General features: G+C 36.7%; 3 protein-coding genes across 12 annotated transcripts in view; 2 read left to right on the top strand and 1 right to left on the bottom strand.

Annotated features, from left to right (window-relative positions):
* The window catches only part of LOC120782532 (trithorax group protein osa), a 93,582-nt gene extending 77,723 nt beyond the window's left edge, over positions 1-15,859 (top strand). Inside the window, exons 5-17 of one of the 10 annotated variants that reach the window (XM_040114860.1) lie at positions 2,448-2,604; positions 2,713-3,213; positions 3,323-4,069; positions 4,164-4,342; positions 4,408-4,662; positions 6,023-6,239; positions 6,860-7,090; positions 7,634-7,813; positions 9,066-9,225; positions 9,424-9,628; positions 9,701-9,782; positions 9,863-13,579; positions 13,641-13,791. In XM_040114860.1, coding sequence (XP_039970794.1) covers positions 2,448-2,604; positions 2,713-3,213; positions 3,323-4,069; positions 4,164-4,342; positions 4,408-4,662; positions 6,023-6,239; positions 6,860-7,090; positions 7,634-7,813; positions 9,066-9,225; positions 9,424-9,628; positions 9,701-9,782; positions 9,863-13,579; positions 13,641-13,699 — 6,690 coding nt within the window. In that variant the 3' untranslated portion in view covers positions 13,700-13,791. Of the gene's footprint in view, positions 1-2,251; positions 2,347-2,447; positions 2,605-2,712; positions 3,214-3,322; positions 4,070-4,163; positions 4,343-4,407; positions 4,663-6,022; positions 6,240-6,859; positions 7,091-7,633; positions 7,814-9,065; positions 9,226-9,423; positions 9,629-9,700; positions 9,783-9,862 lie in introns of those variants that run through there. The other 9 variants (XM_040114861.1, XM_040114853.1, XM_040114856.1 and 6 more) reach the window with 9 other exon arrangements.
* On the top strand, positions 13,822-14,151 carry LOC120782699 (forkhead box protein B2-like). Its single transcript, XM_040115099.1, has one exon. It carries the CDS (start codon positions 13,822-13,824, stop codon positions 14,149-14,151), a length of 330 nt encoding a protein of 109 aa, XP_039971033.1.
* A 4,702-nt stretch (positions 15,860-20,561) lies between the features above and the next one.
* On the bottom strand, positions 20,562-21,430 carry LOC120766192 (protein KRTCAP2 homolog). Its single transcript, XM_040091553.1, has 3 exons — positions 21,319-21,430; positions 20,951-21,254; positions 20,562-20,895 (listed from the first exon to the last, which is right to left on the bottom strand). Exons 1-3 carry the CDS (start codon positions 21,320-21,322, stop codon positions 20,772-20,774), a joined length of 432 nt encoding a protein of 143 aa, XP_039947487.1. The 5' UTR covers positions 21,323-21,430; the 3' UTR covers positions 20,562-20,771.
* Positions 21,431-21,791: the final 361 nt, after the last annotated feature.

Raw genomic sequence — 21,791 nt, forward strand, 5'->3', positions numbered from 1 at the left:
GACCTCGACGACAACTCAAATGATATATACCATCCCAACGGGGATTGAATCTCCGTTAAAACAACAACAACAACAACACAAGAAAATGTAATAATTTCTCAAATTAGAGTGGCAATCAACAGAGGTTTGAAAGCAACAGGCGTGTTGCATTGCAACATTTTGCCGTTTGCCTTTCGCCAACTCCAATCAACGTTGGCACGGATGTTGTTTTTATGAAAATTATCGCTGCGTTGTAGTATGCGTGCTCGTATATTTAAGTCGCCGCTTGCCTAACGATATCTTCGACGACGGTGAGCTTACAACGGAAAACAAAGAAAATCGAGTCAGTTTCAGCCCAGTTAGCATATCAACAGTCGGCATTCTTTTTACTTACACTGTTAAATTGTCGCCAGCACGTGTGTGTTTCGTTTTCTATATACATAGTCGTTACTCATTCGATACTCGCATTTCATTCGTTAGTAAGTGGACCACATACTCAGCCGGCACAGCTTATTTCCCTATATACATACATGCAGTTTTTGTCAATTTCACCAAAATCACTGTATTTATTATTTATTTTGAGTAACTACTACACTACGTATTTATATAATACCTTTTGAATAGACTTTGTAAATTTTTAAGTTTTCTCTAATGTAACTTTAACTGTTATTTGACAAATAACTTCTTCATCGCAAAACATCATTTTTTATGTCGGGCAATTCAAACTGTTCATCCGTCCAACTGCTCACTGATTTTACATATTTTTTATTGTCGATATATTTCCTGTGACGTCATCAGCGTCTTTTGCCGTTTATTCATGTTGTTGCTCTGCATTCCTTGTTATGATTTATGACTCGACGAAAGTAACAACCACCATACTAAGTGACATATCAGCCAGAACTGTCGAAGTCATGGTCACATCGAGATGGAAAAACCAAACAATCAAATAGTTTGATTGACTTAGCGCACCTCTCGGATACCTCAGACACATTGCCATTGCATGAATGACATACATACATATGTTATACATACATATGTATGTATGTACATAATATTTTCACTACCACTGATGCTTACTTTTGCGAATATTACATCTATGCTTTTCTAGTCTTTGTAATTAATTGCCTTGTAATAATTGACTCCGACGTGCTTTCAAATACTTTTATGATGTCCGTTTTTCTCTCATCCGAGGCTGGTTATACCTATTCACCGTTTTTACAGTTTGCTTACACATTACTTTGACCATTTTGGTTCGGAGATACTTACGAGTATATGGTGCTTATTTGGCATACGTAAATACTTGTAAATCTAATTATAATGCAAAAACGTCAGGAAAAAAATACAGCTTGTGCCGGCCGGCATTTTTATCTGAATGTTACGCGATTTAATGTTTCTTTTTTTAGGTATTTTTGAATAAATGAATTTGTGTTTGTGTGTTCTTTATATCTGTTCCAAACGCAAATTATATCTGATTGATTTTGATTATAAATTGCTCTCTCACTGCTTGAACTTGAAGAGAAGCTAACAATTGTTGATTTTACGAAATCACTTGTATTGCTTTTACTATGTTTGTAGTTGTTAGAGTTCGTATGCATATCAGTTTAATTAGTGAAAAAAGTGGGTTGTAAGAAATACAAAGAAAACCAATTGAATTTTATATGTTTATACATATGCATACGGAAACATATGTATGTACTTGCAAATATCTTTATTTACTATTTTTTATTATTTTTATTGTTGTTTTGTTTGTGTACTGTCGGCTTCTATTGACTTTCGGCCGTTATATAAACCGTTCTTACTAATATAATTCCGTAATCTTCTCAAAATTGTAAATTAAGCAACTAGATAATTGTGCGCCAAAAGCATCTAAGCAACTGACTCGTTTTCGGTTTTTTTGTGCCTGAGTTTATAGTTTGAACAATCAATTTTTATTTAATTGAAACATAAGTTTGTGATTATCGGTGTACACATGTATGTGCATATGACCAACCTATGTTACTCATTAATAAAGCCCTCATCGCTATTATGTATGTCGGTGCATAATATTGCCGTTGTAACCACTTGTTTCTATAATTTTCACTTTGTAGCAAAATAGTTTCTATGAAAATGAATTTTTTTAATCCAAAATTTTATATGAAATGACAGCAATGAAATACGGCTTTCGGGCGAAAAATCAATTTGAGAAAAAAACTATTATTCTGAATAAGAATTGTTGACAAAAACAAAACTCAATAAAAAATACATAGAAAAAGAATAAACCTACGATACAACACAATACATATATATAAAAATAAAAAAATAGAATAAAACGCGTGGAGAAACATGAATAAAATTCTGCCTTGGGAACATTTCGAAAGTTTGTACAAAGTATAGTATCCGTTTCATGTTGCAAATCTTTGTTACTCACCTTTAAAATATACACAAACTACTTCACCAATAATATTTTATTAATGTTTATTCTTTCACAGGAATTGATCGGCCAGAATAGCAACGATAGTTCTAGTGGCGGCGGGCACAGCGGCATGGGTTCGGGGCCGCCGGGAACACCCAATTCACAGCAAGTAATGCGTCCCACACCTTCACCAACAGGCTCTTCAGGTTCGCGTTCCATGTCACCAGCAGTGGGTAAGTGTAACACGGAAGACATAGAACATTCTTAAATACATATATGCATATGTATGTACATGTATGATCAACGTTACTAATGAAAACTTTTCTCTTATTATTGTGTAGCACAAAATCATCCAATTTCACGACCTTCTAGTAATCAATCGAGTAGTGGTCCGATGCAACAGCCTGGCGCTTCTGGACCTCCACCACCCCCGCCCCATATGCAAGCGGCGCAAGGTGGCGGTGGTCCACAGCAACAACAACAGCAGCAGCAAATGCCTGCACAATCGCAATCTCAGCAACAGCCTATAGGTGGACCTGGTGGTGTGCACAGCTCACCATCTGGTGTTGGTGGCTCGCAACAACAAGTTGGTGGTCTACCGCCAGGTGGTCCTGGCGCTCCTACAGGTCCGCAACAACAACAACTTCCGCCAAATCAAAGCTTGAACAGTATGTCAACACCACCTCCGCAAGGGGCGGGTGGTGGTGCGGGCGGTTACCCACCACCGCCACATATGCATGGTGTCTATAAAATGGGTGGTCCAGGGCAGAGTCCGGGACCAGGACCGCAAGGTTTACCGACTGGCTACCCACCTCCACAACAGTCCCAACAATATTCTCAAGGTAAGCAAGAAAAAAGTTTTTGGAATATATATTTTTTATTATAGATTTGATTTGGATTTTGAAAACTTATTAATATTGTTTATCGTCTCTCCAACCACTTTAACGATAGGATCTTACCCGCCTCGTCCGCAATACACACCCAGCGGTTACGCGCCCTCTCAACCGCCTTCAAATCAACCAACCTCCGCCAATAGTATGCCTCCCGGTGGCGGTCCTCAATATCCCGGTCGGCCAATGCCAAATCATACTGGTTCCGGTGGTCCACATGCGCAGTATCCACCCTATCAGAATTGGGTGCCACCATCACCACAAGGTGGTCCCGGAGGTGGCGGCTCACCAGGCGGTGCCGGTGCTGCGGGCATGGGCAATCATGTACAAGGCAAAGGAACACCTCCACCCGGCGGTCCACCACAGCCACCCGGAGGCGGCTCACCGCGCCCGCTCAACTATTTGAAACAGCATTTACAACATAAGGGCGGCTATGGCAGCGGTCCAGCGCCGCAGCAGGGCTATGGTAATGGTCCAGGCATGCATCCGGGTATGCCAATGGGACCACCTCACCACATGGGACCGCCACACGGACCTACAAACATGGGCCCACCAACAAGTACCCCGCCACAATCGATGGGTGGGGTTGGCCCTATTGGCAGTATGGTGGGTGTGAGCGGAAATGTTGGTAGCGGAGTAGTGTTGTCCGGTGACGGCGAACACATTTCACAGGATAACGGCATTAGTTCGTCGGGCTCATCCACAGCATCGGGACCACATCCGGTCACTTCAGTGGTGACAACTGGACCAGATGGCACACCCATAGACGAAGTTAGCCAACAAAGTACGCTATCAAATGCATCAGCAGGTGAGCGAAGTCACAGGAAAAAGTGCATGAATTCAATTGCTTTAAAATAACTATTTCAAATAATTGTTAATGAAATTATTATTGTAACTTACAGCTTCTGGTGAAGATCCACAATGCACAACACCAAAATCTCGTAAAAACGATCCATATAGCCAAAGTCATTTAGCGCCACCAAGCACATCGCCGGTTGGTCATCCCGGACATCCAGTTGGGCCCAGTGAAGAATATGAAATGAATTCACCCCCAAATTGGACGCGACCACCAGTAAGTCCTGTAAGTTGCTGCCTACTTTAAGAATCAAACAATTTCTAATGGTATTTATTATTAAATATTTACAGCAAGTTTTCAATAGCCATGGACCGCCACAAGAGACTTTTCGTACATCGTCTACGAAAAAATCCGATAGCCTGTGCAAACTATACGAAATGGATGATAATCCGGAGAGACGAAGTTGGCTTGATAAACTGCGTGCGTTCATGGAAGAGCGACGTACACCCATCACCGCCTGTCCAACAATATCGAAACAACCGCTCGATTTATATAGGTTATATATTTATGTAAAAGAACGTGGAGGATTCGTCGAGGTATGCAAGGTGCCGTAGTAATTCCTTTTACTAACTTCTTTTTAGATTCACTACCATTACTGCCTTCTAGTAGTACTACCAAATAGCAAAACTACCCACCACCACTAGTACCACTATTACTGTTTTGTACAACAACCCACAAAATTAGCATCTGTTAAATACTCGAAAACTAATACTAAAAACGAAAATTATGCATTGTGACAAATAATCACCAACATTTAGCTCTTTGCGAACTATTAGCAATAATCATCATATCCCAGCAATCATTGCCAACAACATCAACAACCCCCCTTTGCATTAGTCAAGTGTGTTGTGATTGTAATACTTAAAAAAACACATTTCATCTTATGGACAGGCTTATTAGACTAAAAAATGTCAGCCCATACATTCCAGCATTTAGAATATCACATATAACCTCAAATTTAAATAATAATGAACAGAGTCCTGGGCTTAAGGTGTACATATTATCTTTCTCTTTTTAAATCCTTTTAAATAAGCATGATTTTAAGCCTAAACTAAAAAAAAAACTTGTTCCAAATTTTGGTTTTTGCTTAACTGCCTAGAGAGTGCATGCAAACTGTCTAGTTTTCTTTTCTTTTTGCTAAATTATATGTTGATGTTTGTAAGTAAATGTTTTGCACAATTTTTGATGCACATACTTCTTCACTTGCTTCTTTTATTTAAAATTTCATAATGAATCTTCATCCAGTTAGTATTTAAAACGTTCGGTTATATGATCGAAAAACAATAACATTTTATCAATTTTACGTTTCAACTTTTCATATTGCTTTGTTATAATTTTTTTTCTAGAACCTCAGTGCTTTTCAGTATAGTGTCATAACACGTAAAAATGTCCATTATGCATCTCTCAAATCACTTTTAACTTACATAATTATATGCCATCCACAAATCCCCTTTCCTTCCTACTTAGTGTTGTAAAAAACTGATGAGTGTTGATTGATTTCATTTCCCACGGTATGTAAGTAGCAGTGATATTATTTTCTGCGTTCCATTAAAATCTCTAAATCTCCACGTAGTTTTTTCCATATATTTTTATAGTTTCTACTCTTTTGTATTTTCCAATATACCTTTTTTCGAACTATCTTACTAAAAACATATATTTTAAGTTATAATGATTATAGAACATATATTTTAAAAAGAGAAGCAGCTGTTTGTGTCAATGATCTATCATTGTTTGCTTGCAATTCTTTTTTTAAACCAATTTTGAATTTACATTTGTTATATTACATATTTTATATAGGTTATGTTTTCAATTATACTAACTATATATTTCTCCTTTGTTCTATAAATAAAAACTTCAACTTGTTATGTTACATTTCGGCAAATACTGAAACAAACAACACAAAAGGTTACGAAAAGTAAAACATGGAAAGATATCGCCGGTTTATTGGGCATAGGTGCCAGCAGTAGTGCTGCTTACACCCTACGCAAACACTATACAAAGAATTTGTTGACCTTCGAGTGTCACTTCGATCGGGGCGACATAGACCCGTTGCCCATCATTCAGCAGGTGGAAGCCGGCACAAAAAAGAAATCGACCAAAGCCGCTTCTGTACCATCGCCAGGTAAGAGAGTGAACATTTTAGACCATTTATGTAAACTGAAGAGCTGGATATAATTTATTAAAGCAAACTATTTTAGTATGTATGTATAATTTATTAGATATATTTAACTCAAAAGTATTGGGTAGTCGAAAAAGTATTTTCGTATTTCTAATTAAATTTTAACTTATTTTTTTTTTTTTAATTTAAAATAATAAATAAATAAACAAATATATATTGCCATTTTTCCGTTAGAGACATTATTCCATTAGTGTAAATCTTTCATCTTCGTTATTTTCACTAATTTTTGAACAGCTGTAACTTTTTTTTCAACTTTTTTGGTTAAATGAAGCTTAAAATCTCACCTTTCCCACACTATATGGTGTGACACAATGTCGTTGGTAGCACTGGAGATATATGACTGCAACGATATCTATTGACAAAATACGAACAGACTTTTTCGACTACCCAATATATATATATTCCTTATTAATTTCACTCTAACGAATATTTTATATAGTTTAGCTATAGAAATATTTAGAATAGAAATAGTTATCAATTTCATTAGTTTTACCGTTGTGCATTGTTTTAATTATAAATTTATCAATATTTTTCTTCTAAAAAAACCACAAATGAAAAAATTGGCGGTGCAATTGCGCTTGAAAATACAAATGCATCAACAATGTCAGCAGGTTCCTCAAATTCTCAAGATTCATTCCCTGCACCGGGCGCAGCCGCTAATGCATCGATTGATGGTTATCCAGGTTATCCGAGTGGTTATCCCGGCACAGCAGGGCCACAGCCAGACTATGGTGCGGGTGGTGGTCAAATGCAACGACCACCCTCGCAAAGCAACGCACAAACCCCACATGCAGGTAAATACAAACACTCTAATTTTTCGTGAATATTTAAGACCGTTATCAGTACCGTGCAAATACGCAATAATTTTTTGCACCACAACTTTTATACAAGTATCAGTTATAACTACCTCGTCATAACCAATAACAAAAAAAAATTGTAACTAACATTTCATTTTCCAACAAAAAGTATGTACAATCAACACGGGTCAAACTTAAATCAATTTCAATTAGCTATTTAAGGCAACAAGCACCAGCAATCCTTAAGTTCATGTAAAGCGTTTATAATTTATTTATTTTATATATTTTGTGGTAAAACTAAAAACAAAAGTTGACCGATTTTTTCTTTAATTTTTTATTCTTATTTTGCTAATCTCTAAAAACTTTCCTACTCATCACCAATCATCAAAATCATCATCACATCACCAAACCCACCATCACAATGAACATCTTTTTTTCTTTGAATACCATCCACATAAACACCTGCAACAACGAAAAAACAATAACCAAACCAAAATCATTGAATCATCACAACAATTCATCTCCATCACGCATCCATAGGTAATACTCAAACAGCAGCAGTTGGTGATAATATTAGTGTGAGCAATCCTTTTGACGATCCGGTTGTGGGTGGCGGTGGTAGTGGCAATAGTAGCGTCAGCAATGCGCCACCGCCGCCCCGTGCCTCCCCTTATCAACAGGGCGTTGGCAATGCTTACACGCCGGTGTCTAGAACGCCAGGTATTAATTTTTTCGATTATTTTTTTATTTTCTTGTGTAGTTTTCTAAAATTAGTTGCTTTTTGTTTTGCATTGTCCTTCTGTTGGAAAACAATTTTGATTATACAAAAATTTCGTACAATTTGAATATACACTCTCTACGAATTACTTTCATAATTTTGTATATAACTATTTTTTGTGTTTTTCCTTCAACTTCATATCATTGTTGGTCTCTTCAAAAAATATTATTTTATTTTCTTCTCCTTGTTATATATCGCTGTTCTAATATTAACTATTCATTATAATTGATACATGCATACCTATTGGCTTTTAGAAATTTTTCAGAAACGATATACACGTATATATGTATGTATATAACAGCTAGCACAAAACGTTAGATTACTTTATTATACTCGTAAGAAATACCCCAAACGAAAGAGAGAAAAACAGATTTCAAAAATTAAATTGTTAAAAAGATCCATAAATTTCCATAAATAGTTTCAATATTGCATGTTCTCCCCCCTCAAAAAAACATAAATAAATAAAAAAAGGAAGAAAATACATTAATATCCGTATCAACGAAGCTATAATATTTTCCATACAAGGCGTTTTGATCAGTTTTCATGGCAGCAATTTGGAATGGTGATTCGATATCGGCGGTTCCGAAAAATGAACAGAAAAAGACTTCTGCAAAATTTCAAATAGATATCTGAAAATTTATTGGACTAGTTGGTATGTTCAGACAGACAGGCGGACATGGCTAAATCAACTCAGCTCTTCGCGCTGATTTATTATTGTTATTACACCTTATAGGTTCTCCGACATTTCTTTCTGTGACTAACTTAATATATCATGTTCAGGGTATAAATATATACATATATATACTATATACGTGTTTAATATCGTTATTAAATCAAATCGACAACTCCCATCATTCTTTTAAAATTAAATTAAAACAAACTCTCGTGAATATTCCATTAAAACTAACTAACATACTGCAACATATAAATCGGACTAATAATTTATCAATTAGATTAATGAAACTAGAGTAAACAAATCATATGCATTTATAAGTGTTCCTTACATGGATTATTTATCATTCTATGTTTTCATATATTCTTTAATTGCACTTACATTTTCTCTTAAGCCATGTCTTATATTATATTATTAAATACATATATTCGAAAATTTGTACTACATCCAAATATCTCCATTGTATACCGCTTATTTACTTTTATTAAAAATAGTTTCCATATGTTCCTTCTTATTCGCAGGTTCCCCATATCCGGGTCAACCAGGTGCTTACGGTCAATATGGTTCAAGTGATCAATACAATGCCACTGGTCCACCGGGCCAGTTTGGTCAGAGCCAAGGACCACAATTTCCACCACAAAATCGAAACATGTACCCTCCTTATGGACCAGAGGGGGAAGCGTGAGTGCTATTTTCTCTACTTCTCCATACATTGATACCTAATAGCCCATATCTTGTTAACTACATAACAGATCAGTTATTACAAAAGTATTGTTTTCTAACACATTATCCAGAATAACTGGCTAACTAATTATTAGAATTTAATTGATTGTTCCGCATTATATGTATTGATTTCATTTCCCCCTTCCTACCTTTTAGTCCTCCACCTGGTGCAAATCAATATGGCCCTTATGGTAATCGTTCGTATAGTCAACCGCCACCGGGTAGCTCTCAAACACCTACACCGCCTGGTTCGGCGGTAGGTGGAACTGCTGGTCCACCGACTGGTGGTCCGCAAGCGCCAGGCGGCGGTTATCCGCCAGTTGCTCCAACTCAACAGGATTATTATAGGCCGCCCGATCAGGTGGGTTACGAAGTTTTGTTTGATATCAAAACGTATGTTATTGATTTTACATTTACTTTATTTTCACATTAGACGCCGCAACCACGTCGACATCCGGATTTTGTGAAAGATTCTCAACCCTATCCAGGTTATAACACCAGACCTCAATTATATGGTAAGTTCACTATTCTACTGATCTGTCAATACCCTTATTGTAAATCATAACTGATTATATTTTTATATTATAATAAATAGGGGGTTGGAGCGGTTCAACTCAATACCGTGGGCAATATCCTTCTGCACCCTCGCCACAAGGTTGGGGTAGTGCACCACCACGCACAGCCGCACCGCCTGGTGGCGGTCCACTAGGACCTCCAAATCAACAGTCATCTGCCGCAGTGCAATGGGAACAGCATCGTTATGGCCCCCAACAGCCTCCACCTCCGCCACAACAGCAGCCACCATACCAACAACAAGGTCAGCAGCAACAGCCACCACCACCACAGTGGGCACAAATGGCAGGCACTGCACAGCCACCACCCCAAGCGAGTGCACCTGGCACAGCGTTGAGGCCATCTAGCGGAGGTCCACAGCAGCCACCACAACAACGGCCCGGTATGCCACCACCACCCGCCCAGCAACTGCCTGTTGGCCCGACGTCCAGTCAAAACATGACAAAGCCACCTTTTGTGATGCCACCGCCACCTCAAGTTGGCGGCACAGGTTCTCCTACTTGCGGTCCACCACCATCTATAGCACCACCCAGCACAGTTAATGCGATGCCGTCAGTTATGGGCGCGCCTGTTGCTGGTGTGTCCAAGCCACCGGTCTCCGCCGTAAACGCTGTACCACAAGTCGGCTCTCCCGGCCTACCACAATTACCAGCACAACAGCAGCCCCTGCATGCTCAGCCACAGCAACAGTTTCCAACTCCTGCTGGTACCCAGATCATTAAAAAGGAGATTATTTTTCCGACGGATAGCGTTGAAGCCACCACACCCGTGTTGTATAGACGCAAACGTTTGGCTAAAACCGATGTTTGTCCGGTGGATCCATGGCGCATATTTATGGCAATGCGCTCCGGTCTATTAACAGAGTGCACCTGGGCGTTAGATGTATTAAATGTGTTGCTCTTCGATGACACAACGGTACAGTACTTTGGGCTGGCGCACTTGCCTGGCCTGTTAACTCTCCTTTTGGAGCACTTCCAAAAGAATCTCGCAGAGATGTTCAACGATAGCGACACGGACCTTGATCATCATAGGGGCGGCAGTCGAAATGCACGTATAGTACAAATCTACAACCGCAAACAAAAACATCAACAACATGGCATCAACGAAGTCGTCGAGTGTAACAACGATTACGACAAATACAAGTCGTTTCAAATGTCAATAGTCGATGATGAAGATGAGGGCATTGATTTAGGCCAGATACGTGTGCTACCAAATCCTGAAGAGAGAATAATGTTGCTTTCGCACACACCCAACTACACAATGATGTCGCGTAAGGGCTTGCCAGTACGTCTGCAACCGGCGGAAGAAGATATTTTCGTATCGAACAGACAGAAGGACTGGGATTCGGAGGAGGAGCCCATCTATGAGCAGACAAATGTGACTGAACCCACTGGTTGGAGTTGGACGTATGGTTTTGCGGATCGCAATGCCAAAGATGGCATTATCGACGTGTTCAAGTCGGAAATTATAAACATTCCATTCGCGCGTTTCATACGTGGCAGCAACGAAAAGAGCTGTAGTAACAGTATAGGTGCGACCAAGTCGTCAATGAAAACTAATGCAGAAGATGCGAATAATGCTGGAACCTGCGAAACAAGCAGTAAAATTGTGAAAAGCGAGCAAACGGAAGACGGAAGCTGCCCAGAGGATAGTAGAGTGGAGCATGCGTTTAACAAAAAGCGACGATTATTCAACAACAGCAACAGTAATAACAGCAGCAAATACGGTGGCTGCGATGGTAGCGGTGCAAAGAGATCTAAATTGAATGACGATGAAATTGCATTTGCGCAACCTGGTCTCATCAAAAAGGAACCCTCAGACGCTGCGCTCGTAGAGAATTCATCAACAGCAACTGATAGCGACTGCCGCGAGGTCGATATGGAAATTGAGTTACTGCCCCAACAACGTCTAGGTAATTGCGGCGGTGCTAGCGTGCCGAAAAACTTTGATCCAATATCGACAGTGCGAGATGCAGCACAGGTGTTGCAGCGACGGCGTGCATCTACGGTAGAAGAAGAGTGCTATACACGTGACGAAGCCAGTCTTTACCTGGTTAGTGAGTGTCAAGATGCGCTGGCGCGTCGCTGTATCTGCCTATCAAACATCTTCCGCAACCTGACATTTGTGCCCGGCAACGAAACTCTCTTAGCTAAATCGCGCCGCTTCCTCGCTATCCTTGGTCGCTTGCTGCTGCTCAACCACGAACACTTACAGCGAACGCCAAAAACGCGTAATTATGATCGCGAGGAGGACACTGATTTTTCAGATTCATGCAGTTCACTACAGGGAGAACGCGAATGGTGGTGGGATTATCTAGTTCACATACGCGAAAATATGCTCGTCGCCTTGGCGAATATTGCCGGCCATTTAGAATTGTCACGCTACGATGAACTCATCGCACGGCCACTGATCGACGGCCTCCTGCATTGGGCTGTGTGTCCAAGTGCGCATGGTCAAGATCCATTCCCATCTTGTGGTCCAAATTCTGCGCTTTCGCCGCAACGGCTAGCGCTCGAAGCACTCTGTAAACTTTGCGTTACAGATGCCAATGTCGATCTCGTTATAGCAACACCACCGCATTCAAGGCTGGAAAAGTTATGCGCCGTGTTGACACGTCACCTGTGTCGCAATGAGGATCAAGTATTGCGGGAGTTTTCCGTTAATCTGCTGCATTATTTAGCCGCTGCGGATAGTGCTATGGCACGAACAGTGGCGTTACAATCTCCTTGCATCTCATATCTTGTGGCGTTCATCGAACAAGCAGAGCAAACAGCTTTAGGCGTGGCCAACCAGCACGGAATCAACTATCTGCGCGAAAATCCCGACTCGATGGGAACTAGTTTGGACATGCTACGACGTGCTGCCGGCACGTTACTACATCTGGCCAAACATCCGGACAACCGATCGCTATTCATGCACCAAGAACAACGTCTGCTCGGTTTGGTGATGTCAAATATACTCGACCAACAGGTAGCACTGATTATATCCCGTGTATTATTTCAAGTTTCGCGTGGCACTGGTGTAGGGGGACCGTCGATGATGCCGTCACTGGAATATCGCTTCCAACAACGGCAAACTGAGGAGAAAATCACCGCAGGCGAAAAGCACAACGCTTCCGGTAGTATTGGCAGCAATGATGTAAAAGTGGAAAATAAAGTGGAAACAGCATCGACTGCCGCTACAGTAACAACAAATCCGCCACAATCTGCAGCAAATGCGGCAACAGCACACACCACACCTCATGTAGTAATAAGCGATATTAAAAGTGAGGAACTACCAGCAACTTCCAACGACTTGAACGATGCCAGCACCATCAACGCAAATGGTAACAACAGCACCAGCAGTGCGAGCAACCACAACACCAGCGACAATAGCAACGATCCAGCGTTCACGCACAAGTTGCCAGCAGCAGCATCTACGCCTACAGTGATGAGCAAGTCTCAAAACGCTTGTACCACTGTCGATGATAATAGTAATAGTAGTAACGCTCTGGCGCCCGCAGCGGCTTTGTTGAACGATGTCAGCAATAGCAGTACCAACAGTAACAGCTGCGGCACAGTAAGCAGTAACAGCAATAGTAACAGTATAAGCAGCGGCAACAACAACACCAACAGCAATATGCACATAAAAAATGCGATTGAGAACGCCAACGTGAATGCGCTAGGAGCAATGGCTCCTATGCTGGCCAGCAGTGAAACGAGTCATTTGCAGCCAAATCTGCTGAGCAGTAATGGCAGTGGTAAGAATGTGATCAGCGCACCTATACCCACTATTAATGCAGCACCACTTACGAATACCAGCAACAACAATGGTAATGGGACGGACAGTCGAACCAATGCGCAGGCATCCGCAGCGTTAACGGGTGCGCCGACGCGATCGCCACCTCCGCCACCACCACCAACGGCAAACGCAGCAGCAGCCGCGGCACCATCCGCACCCACAGCTCCACCAGCAACTACAACAGCAGCAGTTGCGTAGTACATGACGATGTTGCCGACGTTAGCAGCTGTGCCGGCAGTGTCAGTGCAACAGCAGCAGCAGCAGCAGCAACAAGAACACTTGCATATACATGAACAACAGCATCTTGGTGTGGATCATCATCATCTGCACCACCAGCAGCAACATCACTATGCCCAGCTGGATGGGCATTATCAACAGCAAACGGCGACGCCACCACCACCACCACCACAAACATCTCCGCAGCCACACTACCATCTGCCGCCATACCACTATCACTGGAGCAAGCAGCAATCACCTCTGCAGCCACCAACAGCACATCCTCAACCTCATCAGCCGGAAGATGCACACTAGATGTCTCTATAAGCGTGATTCGTCATTTATTACAACAGAACAACGTAGCATTCGTAGCGAAGTAGAACTAAGGTATAACGGTTATGACGTATATGAGCAAAGTCATGCTATAGTTCAATACAAAATGCGGAGATGACTTAGTTGTCACAGCGACGTTTAAGTAAAAAAAAAAAAAAACATTTACCATCCTCGCGTCGCTGCATCTCTCTCCGCCTACAGTTGTATATGCCTAGAGGAAATAGCAAATAAATTAAATATATACATATATATGATAATGGTGATCAACCTTGTAGATATAGTAACATGAGTAGTATTTAGTTTGTGTAAAGAAAAGTATGTCTCACTTTTTGTATTTTTATTATTATTAATATTATTTTTGTAATATTTTAAGATACTTCTAATTTCATACCTATGCTGGGATATAGAGTTAATAGAAAGAAATATCAAACAAACATTTGACAAAAACATAAACAAATATGCATTACTAACACATGACATAAAGCGACTTAAAGCAAGCTCTACGCTAATGCTAAAAGGAAAAGGAAAGTGGATTCAAGAGAACCAGACGTTATAACATAATGTATACAGAACCGTTGAAATCGAATAAAATTGTAAAGGCTTTCTTGTTGGAACGCATCCAAAGACCAACTATAGCGGTCCTGCATATCAAAAGCGCCGCGCTTTCGTTATAAAATATTTGCAAAATTTTTAATACATATTCGCAGTTTGTTTAGTGTTCGAATTATCAATTAATAGCAGCATTAATTTCGCTAAGGATGTACACATGTAAATAGCTCAAAATTATTGCTCTGACTCAAATCTAGTATTAAAAATCTGTAATAATTGCATATTTTCGATAGGTTTCCTTTTTTTCGTTTTTTTTTTTTGTTAATTTTAATCGTTTCTCGTTTCTCTGCAATTTGTATTTCGAATCACACATGTGATTGGGCGAAAAATACCTTCGTATGCTGTCTCGCACTGCGCACTCCCCCACAATAAAATTATCAAATCTAAGAAGCGGCATTGAGATAAAACTGCTCTAGTTATTGAAGGAAACTAATTAATAACACAATATTTCCATTATTTATTACAAAAATCTGAAAGTAACGGTATTAAGTGTGCACAGAACGCTACTAGCTAATGGTAATCTACGCATGTCAATCAAAATAAGAAATTTAACATTGTTTTATCTTTTTTCATTTTTTTTTTCTATTATTTCTTTTTTTATTTTTTGCACGTCTTGTTTCTGTTGTAAAATGTTTGTTATTGTAAACTAGAAAGTAAATTAATTTAAAATTTTAAATTGTCCATTTGGGGTACACTTTTCTCTTAAACCTGTAAATATGGTTTCTAAAAATGTTTCTCTTCTTAATTTCGCTTACAAACTGTGGCCCAGTCACAATCCCATCATATGAACAAGCGCACATGCCCTAACGAAATATCTTATATGTATGTTACTGAGAGCAAATTAAAGATTATACAAAATGCATTTCCTCAATATTGAGAACCAATGCAATTTAGAAAATTAATTTCTTTCATATTTATTGATGCTATTTTTAAAATATGATTCGTGTATAAATAGTGTGCATATACATATATACATATAGTATATATATATATGCAAGTATTTTTTGCATATTAACGAGCAAATGGAACTCCACACAAAATGTGCATGTAACATAATAATAAAGGAATAAATCTACAAAAACAATGAAAAAGAAATGCAAATGTAAAACTGTGCTTAATATGCAACATAAATGATAGGAAGAAAATTAAGTTAATTTCTATAGCTATGTCTAGCTTTTAACTTATTAAATTATATACTACTGTAAAACTACTAAAAAATGTATTGCAACACATAATAAGAGTAAACGATGAAAATAACAAAAACAAAACACTGCAATTTCAGCATTAAAAAAAATTATCCATATATATGAAAAATGCTTAAAAAATTAACCATAAAACAATTAATGTTAGATATGTATACAAGTAAATATATATAATTGTATATGTAGTAACGTACGTAGCTGTAAATCAATATTGCTTACAACTGATATAAATAAAACTAATATTAAATATTAATTGGATTTAAAAAAAAAACTGAAATGAAATCGGAAACGGAAACGGAAGCGTGATAGACGGTGTATAGTGTGTGGTCTAGTGCAATCAGCTTGCAAAATAAAAATGTATACATATGTATATATATACATAAATGTGAAAACGATAGATTGACAATTGCGGACGTGCGCTATTTGATTATACCGACACAAACTTACCAGAACTTTCATTATTAGGCTGAGTACAAGCGCAATTCGTTGGAGACTTTCATGTTGAATGAAAAGTGACTATTATTTGAGGGCTTTAGCTGTTTCATCGATCCAATGCGTCAAGTTGCTACAAACTCAACAGCATAAATACGTTAAGGCGGGATTTAAACAAATAAAACGGCTAGCGTTAACATTGATTGGTAGATTGTTGTTGTAAATGATAACTGTCGGTGGCTTAGTTTATAATATTTAAGATACATATGTACATACCATACATACAAACAAACGTAGGGAGTAAAACTACAAGCAAAAGAGCTGTTTGATTGAGTAAATGAACAAGAAAAATATGAACGCATGTAAGCGTGTAAGAAGCAGCAGCAGCTAAGCAACATAAACCTATAAGTTACCGAAGTACGCGCTTAAGAAAAATAAACGAAAACAAAAAAAAAAATATGATGTTATATAAAAATTGCAAATGAGAAAATAAATGAACTATGATATCAAGTAACTTATTAGTATTAATAATAAAATACAATAAAAGCATGAATGTGTTAGCATTAGTGAAAGGACTGCTGACTGCATACAGGTGTTGTTGGGTCAGTAGTTCATTGTGTTAGTAATACCTATGTGGATATATACAAACAAACAAGTAAGAAACATGTAATTCATGTAAAAAAGAACTACAACAACAAACAAAACAAAATACATATACTAATTCAACTAAATTTACTGGAACTAGAATTTGCGAATGAACGTATTTGTTGTTTAATGCACAAATGCGTGTTATATATACATTTATATATATCTATATATATATATAGTGCATACAAACTTACATAAATACAAAATATTAATAACTTCAACTTAATTTAAAATAAAAGCTGTAAATGTAATGATTTATTGTCAATATTTTTTTTAATAATTTATATTTTAAGTTATAATTTGTAAATGTTTAGCAGTAACATATTAACTTACATACATAAACTACATGTATTGTAATACACAATAAAATTAAATGATTAAATGCAAAATACAAAATACAAAACAAAAAAAAAACACGAATATTTATATACATTTAAAAGTACGTTTGATTAGTTATTGAGAAAATGGCGTGTAAAATCTTAACACAATAAACTACATACTTATGTGTAAAAAAAAACTAATTTTCTTACACTCAAGCTCTACAGACATACATACCCAAATAGCTACCAAAAAAGACAACTCCCGTTATACGATACACATGTATGTGCACCAAAATAAAATTATAACTCGAATACATTAAAATATGTACATGAATCCATATAAGTGCGTGTGTGTTGTAAATACTTTTTTGTATGTACATATGGATTTATGATAGCGCGCAGCAGCCGCTGTTTGTCATTCGTTTACGGAACAAACAACGAATGAAGTCTGATCCGTTTGCTGTACGAAGAGTTAGCAGATAGAAGTCTACACTCGTAATTGGAACCAACCCATATTTGTATTTTTTATTGATATTTTGAAAGTAATGTCTAACTAGATTTATGCTTTCTGCGTTGCTTCTTTGACGGACAATAACAACGGTTTTTGTTCGCTCGTTGAATGCAACAAATTGTTGGGGTAAAAGCTCTTTTTTTTACAATCAGAAATATTCTTTAAAATATTAAATAAATTCATTTTAGCTTTTCTGAACATGGCGCGGAGTGAGTAAAAGAGGATGTCACTGAAAGATCTGCACTAATGTTGAAATATGTAAATGAATCTCTGTGCTGCACTATATTTCTTAAAAATAATTATTTTTTTTAACTATGATGATAATGATATGATACTATATGTCTAGTGTGGTTAGGGAGATGTATGAAATTGATTCGTCATAATTGCGTAATATATTTTTTTCATCATCTCAACATTTCTGTGTGGGCGTTTGGTACTCTGAATGGTAAGCTAAATTTTATTATATTTTCATTATTGACAGGTGTAACAAAGTACATAAATACAATTAAAAAGTCGATTTTGTTGTTTATTGTTTAAAAAATGGCATATGTTTTCTTAATACTTGAATTGAATTAAATAATTGTTTTCTACTTTTTACTTATTTTTATAATATGCATTTTATTTTACAGTGTTTTTTGATTTTTAAATTTTTTTAGTTATTTTTTTTTTGGACTAAGGCTCGATTTGATGCTAACCGCGGTAACCGACTCGTGGAAACACTACCTAAAAAGTAGTAGCGTGGATGTGGTAACCGTTTATAAGTCGTGTTTTAATAATTAAAGAAATCAGCTGTAAAAATGTAAAGTATTAAAAACACTTACTTATAGTAATTATAAAACAAATTGAGTGTTAAAATGTTTGTATGTGTATTTTAAGAATATGTAATATAATAAATGTATAAAATGCATACGCAGATGTACACAATATATTTTTTATTAAAACACTTATTGAATTTAATTTATAATTGCGGCAACTTGGACGAAGTGCATTGATATTTATAACTTCTTCGAATTGTTAATTGATGACTATAAAGATTAAGGCGAGCGTAATAATATGCTTATGTAGCTGCATAAAAATTGATAAAAGGATATTATTGCATTTATATATTCGAATATGTTTATGAATATATGTAAATACATATGTACATGCATACATGAATAAATATATGTACTTACGAATTACCTAAACAAATATAGGCATTTGCTGTGGATGTGCCTCCTGACAAGCCACAACCAAAAGTATACAAAGCAAATTAAAAGTTAAATTGCGCATACGATGAGACAACAATATTTATAGCACTATAACACAAAAATATAAAATTGAAAAATATATACACATTAATACTCATACACATATGAGTAAGAACCAATAATTACTTTTAGTTATTTCAATATAATTGATTGATGTATTTTGCATAAATAGAATATTGTTAGTTTGTAAATCTATAAGAAAAAAAAAATAAATTTTAAATTAGATTATATAAAATAAGAAATATGAATTGGTAAGTCCAATACATTAGACAGACATATTCAACACTTGCTTGGAGAAGTACCTCCAATGGGCTTGATGTGAAAAGCTGAGCACTGGTCGTTATGGAGAAATGTTCTCAAGTGGTGTGTAATTTAATGCAGATATAAAAAAAAATAAATTACACAAACATTAAAAGCAGATTGAAGCCGAAGGAAATTTGACTAAATCAGATTGTGGCGATTGTATTTAGATGTAGTGGTTAGTGTTTTTAGTATTGTAATTGAATGTCACAGGAGAAAACACATGACAAAAGAAAATTTAACGAAAATTATGCTAATACATAATAATATTAAAATAAATAATTCACAAATCTTAATACATATATTCAAAATTCAAAATATGTAAACAAATAAATAAACAAAATATGCATTAACTGCTAAAAAACGAAACGCAGAAAGAATAATATTAATACAAATATTGTTAATAAAATTCGAGCATTCAAATACGAAGAAAATAAACAAAAATTTGAATGGTCTTAAAACTGAAATAAAAAAAAACTATTAAGTATACTAAGTATTAACGAGAGTAAACTAAACGATTATTAAAAGATGCTGGCATACTAATAAGTGCAGGATATACATACATACTTAATTAAATTAATGAAAAGTAAAATTAAAAAATACTTAATAAACTTAATTATAAAATTACAAGAAAAAAATAATATTACAAAATAAATTTGTTATCATTTATTAAACACCAGAAAGAGGTAAAAGTAATTATATAATGAAACTTAAGCAGCATGAGCAACACCATATTTAAGGGATATATGTATACATTTAAATCCAGCTACACCTTAGATGCTTGGTCGAGCGATATTTTCCGGGCAATGCAGGGTTCTCTGAGAGATCAGTTGCTTCAAACAGTTTTTAAATATTTGGGCGTTTTTATGACAAGGAGACCCTCGAGGATTTGCCGTTGCCTAACGAAATAAACCGTCATTCTAATTGTATATACCGTTCCCACGGCAGTGGGGTTTACTTAACCGGAACGGATTCGGATTTTTTTATCCAGCAAAGGACTGTCAACGCGGCACAATTCTGCCGCTACAACTAATTGAATATAAGTTAAGTCATATTCCATTAGAAGCAGCTGATTACACAAAGTAGAATACGTGATTTCCTAAATAAAAGATTTTATATGTCCATGAATGCCTTTTTTATATATATTTATTTAAATACAGAGCTAAAGAGCAATCGATAAATAAGATAATTCATTTCGGATTAAAAATATGTATCTGGATTTGCGCACAGTTCGAGTAGGGTGATAAAATCATTGCTCATATACACAAATTTATACATTTATAAATCATTGCATAATATTTCGAATTATTCTGGGATTTGTGGCCAACACTTATTTGTTTTTTTTGCCTCCACCACGTCGAATGGGAATTTGATCCGTTGCAATTGAGCCTTTGTTGTGGTATTTGTTTGAAATGCGATTTACAAAATATAAAGCACAGATGCAGAAGAAAACACTGAAATTTTAATAATATAAATGTTTGTCATATAATAATTAGCGTGAATACATACCAAGTAGTAGCACAAACACGATGAACCACACCGGATGCAACAGTCGCCAAAGTAAGGCAAGTAACAATTTCTGGTATAAATTTTGCTTGAAAATCATTACCAAATACAAGCATTTCCATATTCGAAACAGCCGTTAGGGCAAAGACAAAAAGCCACGAACCAATGAAGCCCCCAACGATTGTATTCATTTGAGTAGCTGTGATCCAACTGGAGTAAAAGCGCATAGTTGCAAATATCACCAAACTCAGTATACAGGAAATCACGGTCGAAACGAGATTACTGCTCCCACTCTTTGTTTCCGCACCTGATTTAGTGAGTATAAGGAAAAAAATTAACATCAGCAATAATTTAATGTTTAAAGGGCTTACTCATTTTTGTAATTATATTTGAACTTTTATTAATTCTTGAGAGTAGAACAGAAAATGTCTACGTTGAAATTTACCAAAAGCCGACACAAATTCCACTAAAAAATCAACAAACCACAGGGATGTATTTGCAGAAGCAGAATGTGGACCGCATTACATATGTCCGACAGAGTCCGTATAACAAAATTTGGTTTCCTCTTGTGCAAGTAATGACCCATAAAATCATACCTCGTTACATTATGCTTTAGAATGATATTAAATAAATATTTAAATTCATTTAAAATGGGTGGTACTTAAAGTTGCTCATCATATCTATATTTACATAATGAGATATGGTAAATAAATTAAATATTAATTATGTAGTCGAGATGTTGAAATAATAATATACATTTTTCGATATGCAATGTGGCAGCATTCAATTAATACAGGTAAACAGATGTTTGTTGCATAGAAAGCTCCACATGCATACCTGTTAT

Source organism: Bactrocera tryoni, chromosome 1 (genome assembly GCF_016617805.1).
Source record: "Bactrocera tryoni isolate S06 chromosome 1, CSIRO_BtryS06_freeze2, whole genome shotgun sequence".
NCBI classification, from domain to species: domain Eukaryota; kingdom Metazoa; phylum Arthropoda; class Insecta; order Diptera; family Tephritidae; genus Bactrocera; species Bactrocera tryoni.

Coding starts and splice junctions, on each gene's coding strand:
- LOC120782699 (XM_040115099.1), top strand. CDS start 13,822: ATGACGATGTTGCCGACGTTAGCAGCTGTGCCGGCAGTGTCAGTGCAA.
- LOC120766192 (XM_040091553.1), bottom strand. Junction 20,896..20,950: donor CGTGTTTGTGCTACTACTTG/GTATGTATTCAC, acceptor TTAAAATTTCAG/TGTTTTCTTCTGCATCTGTG.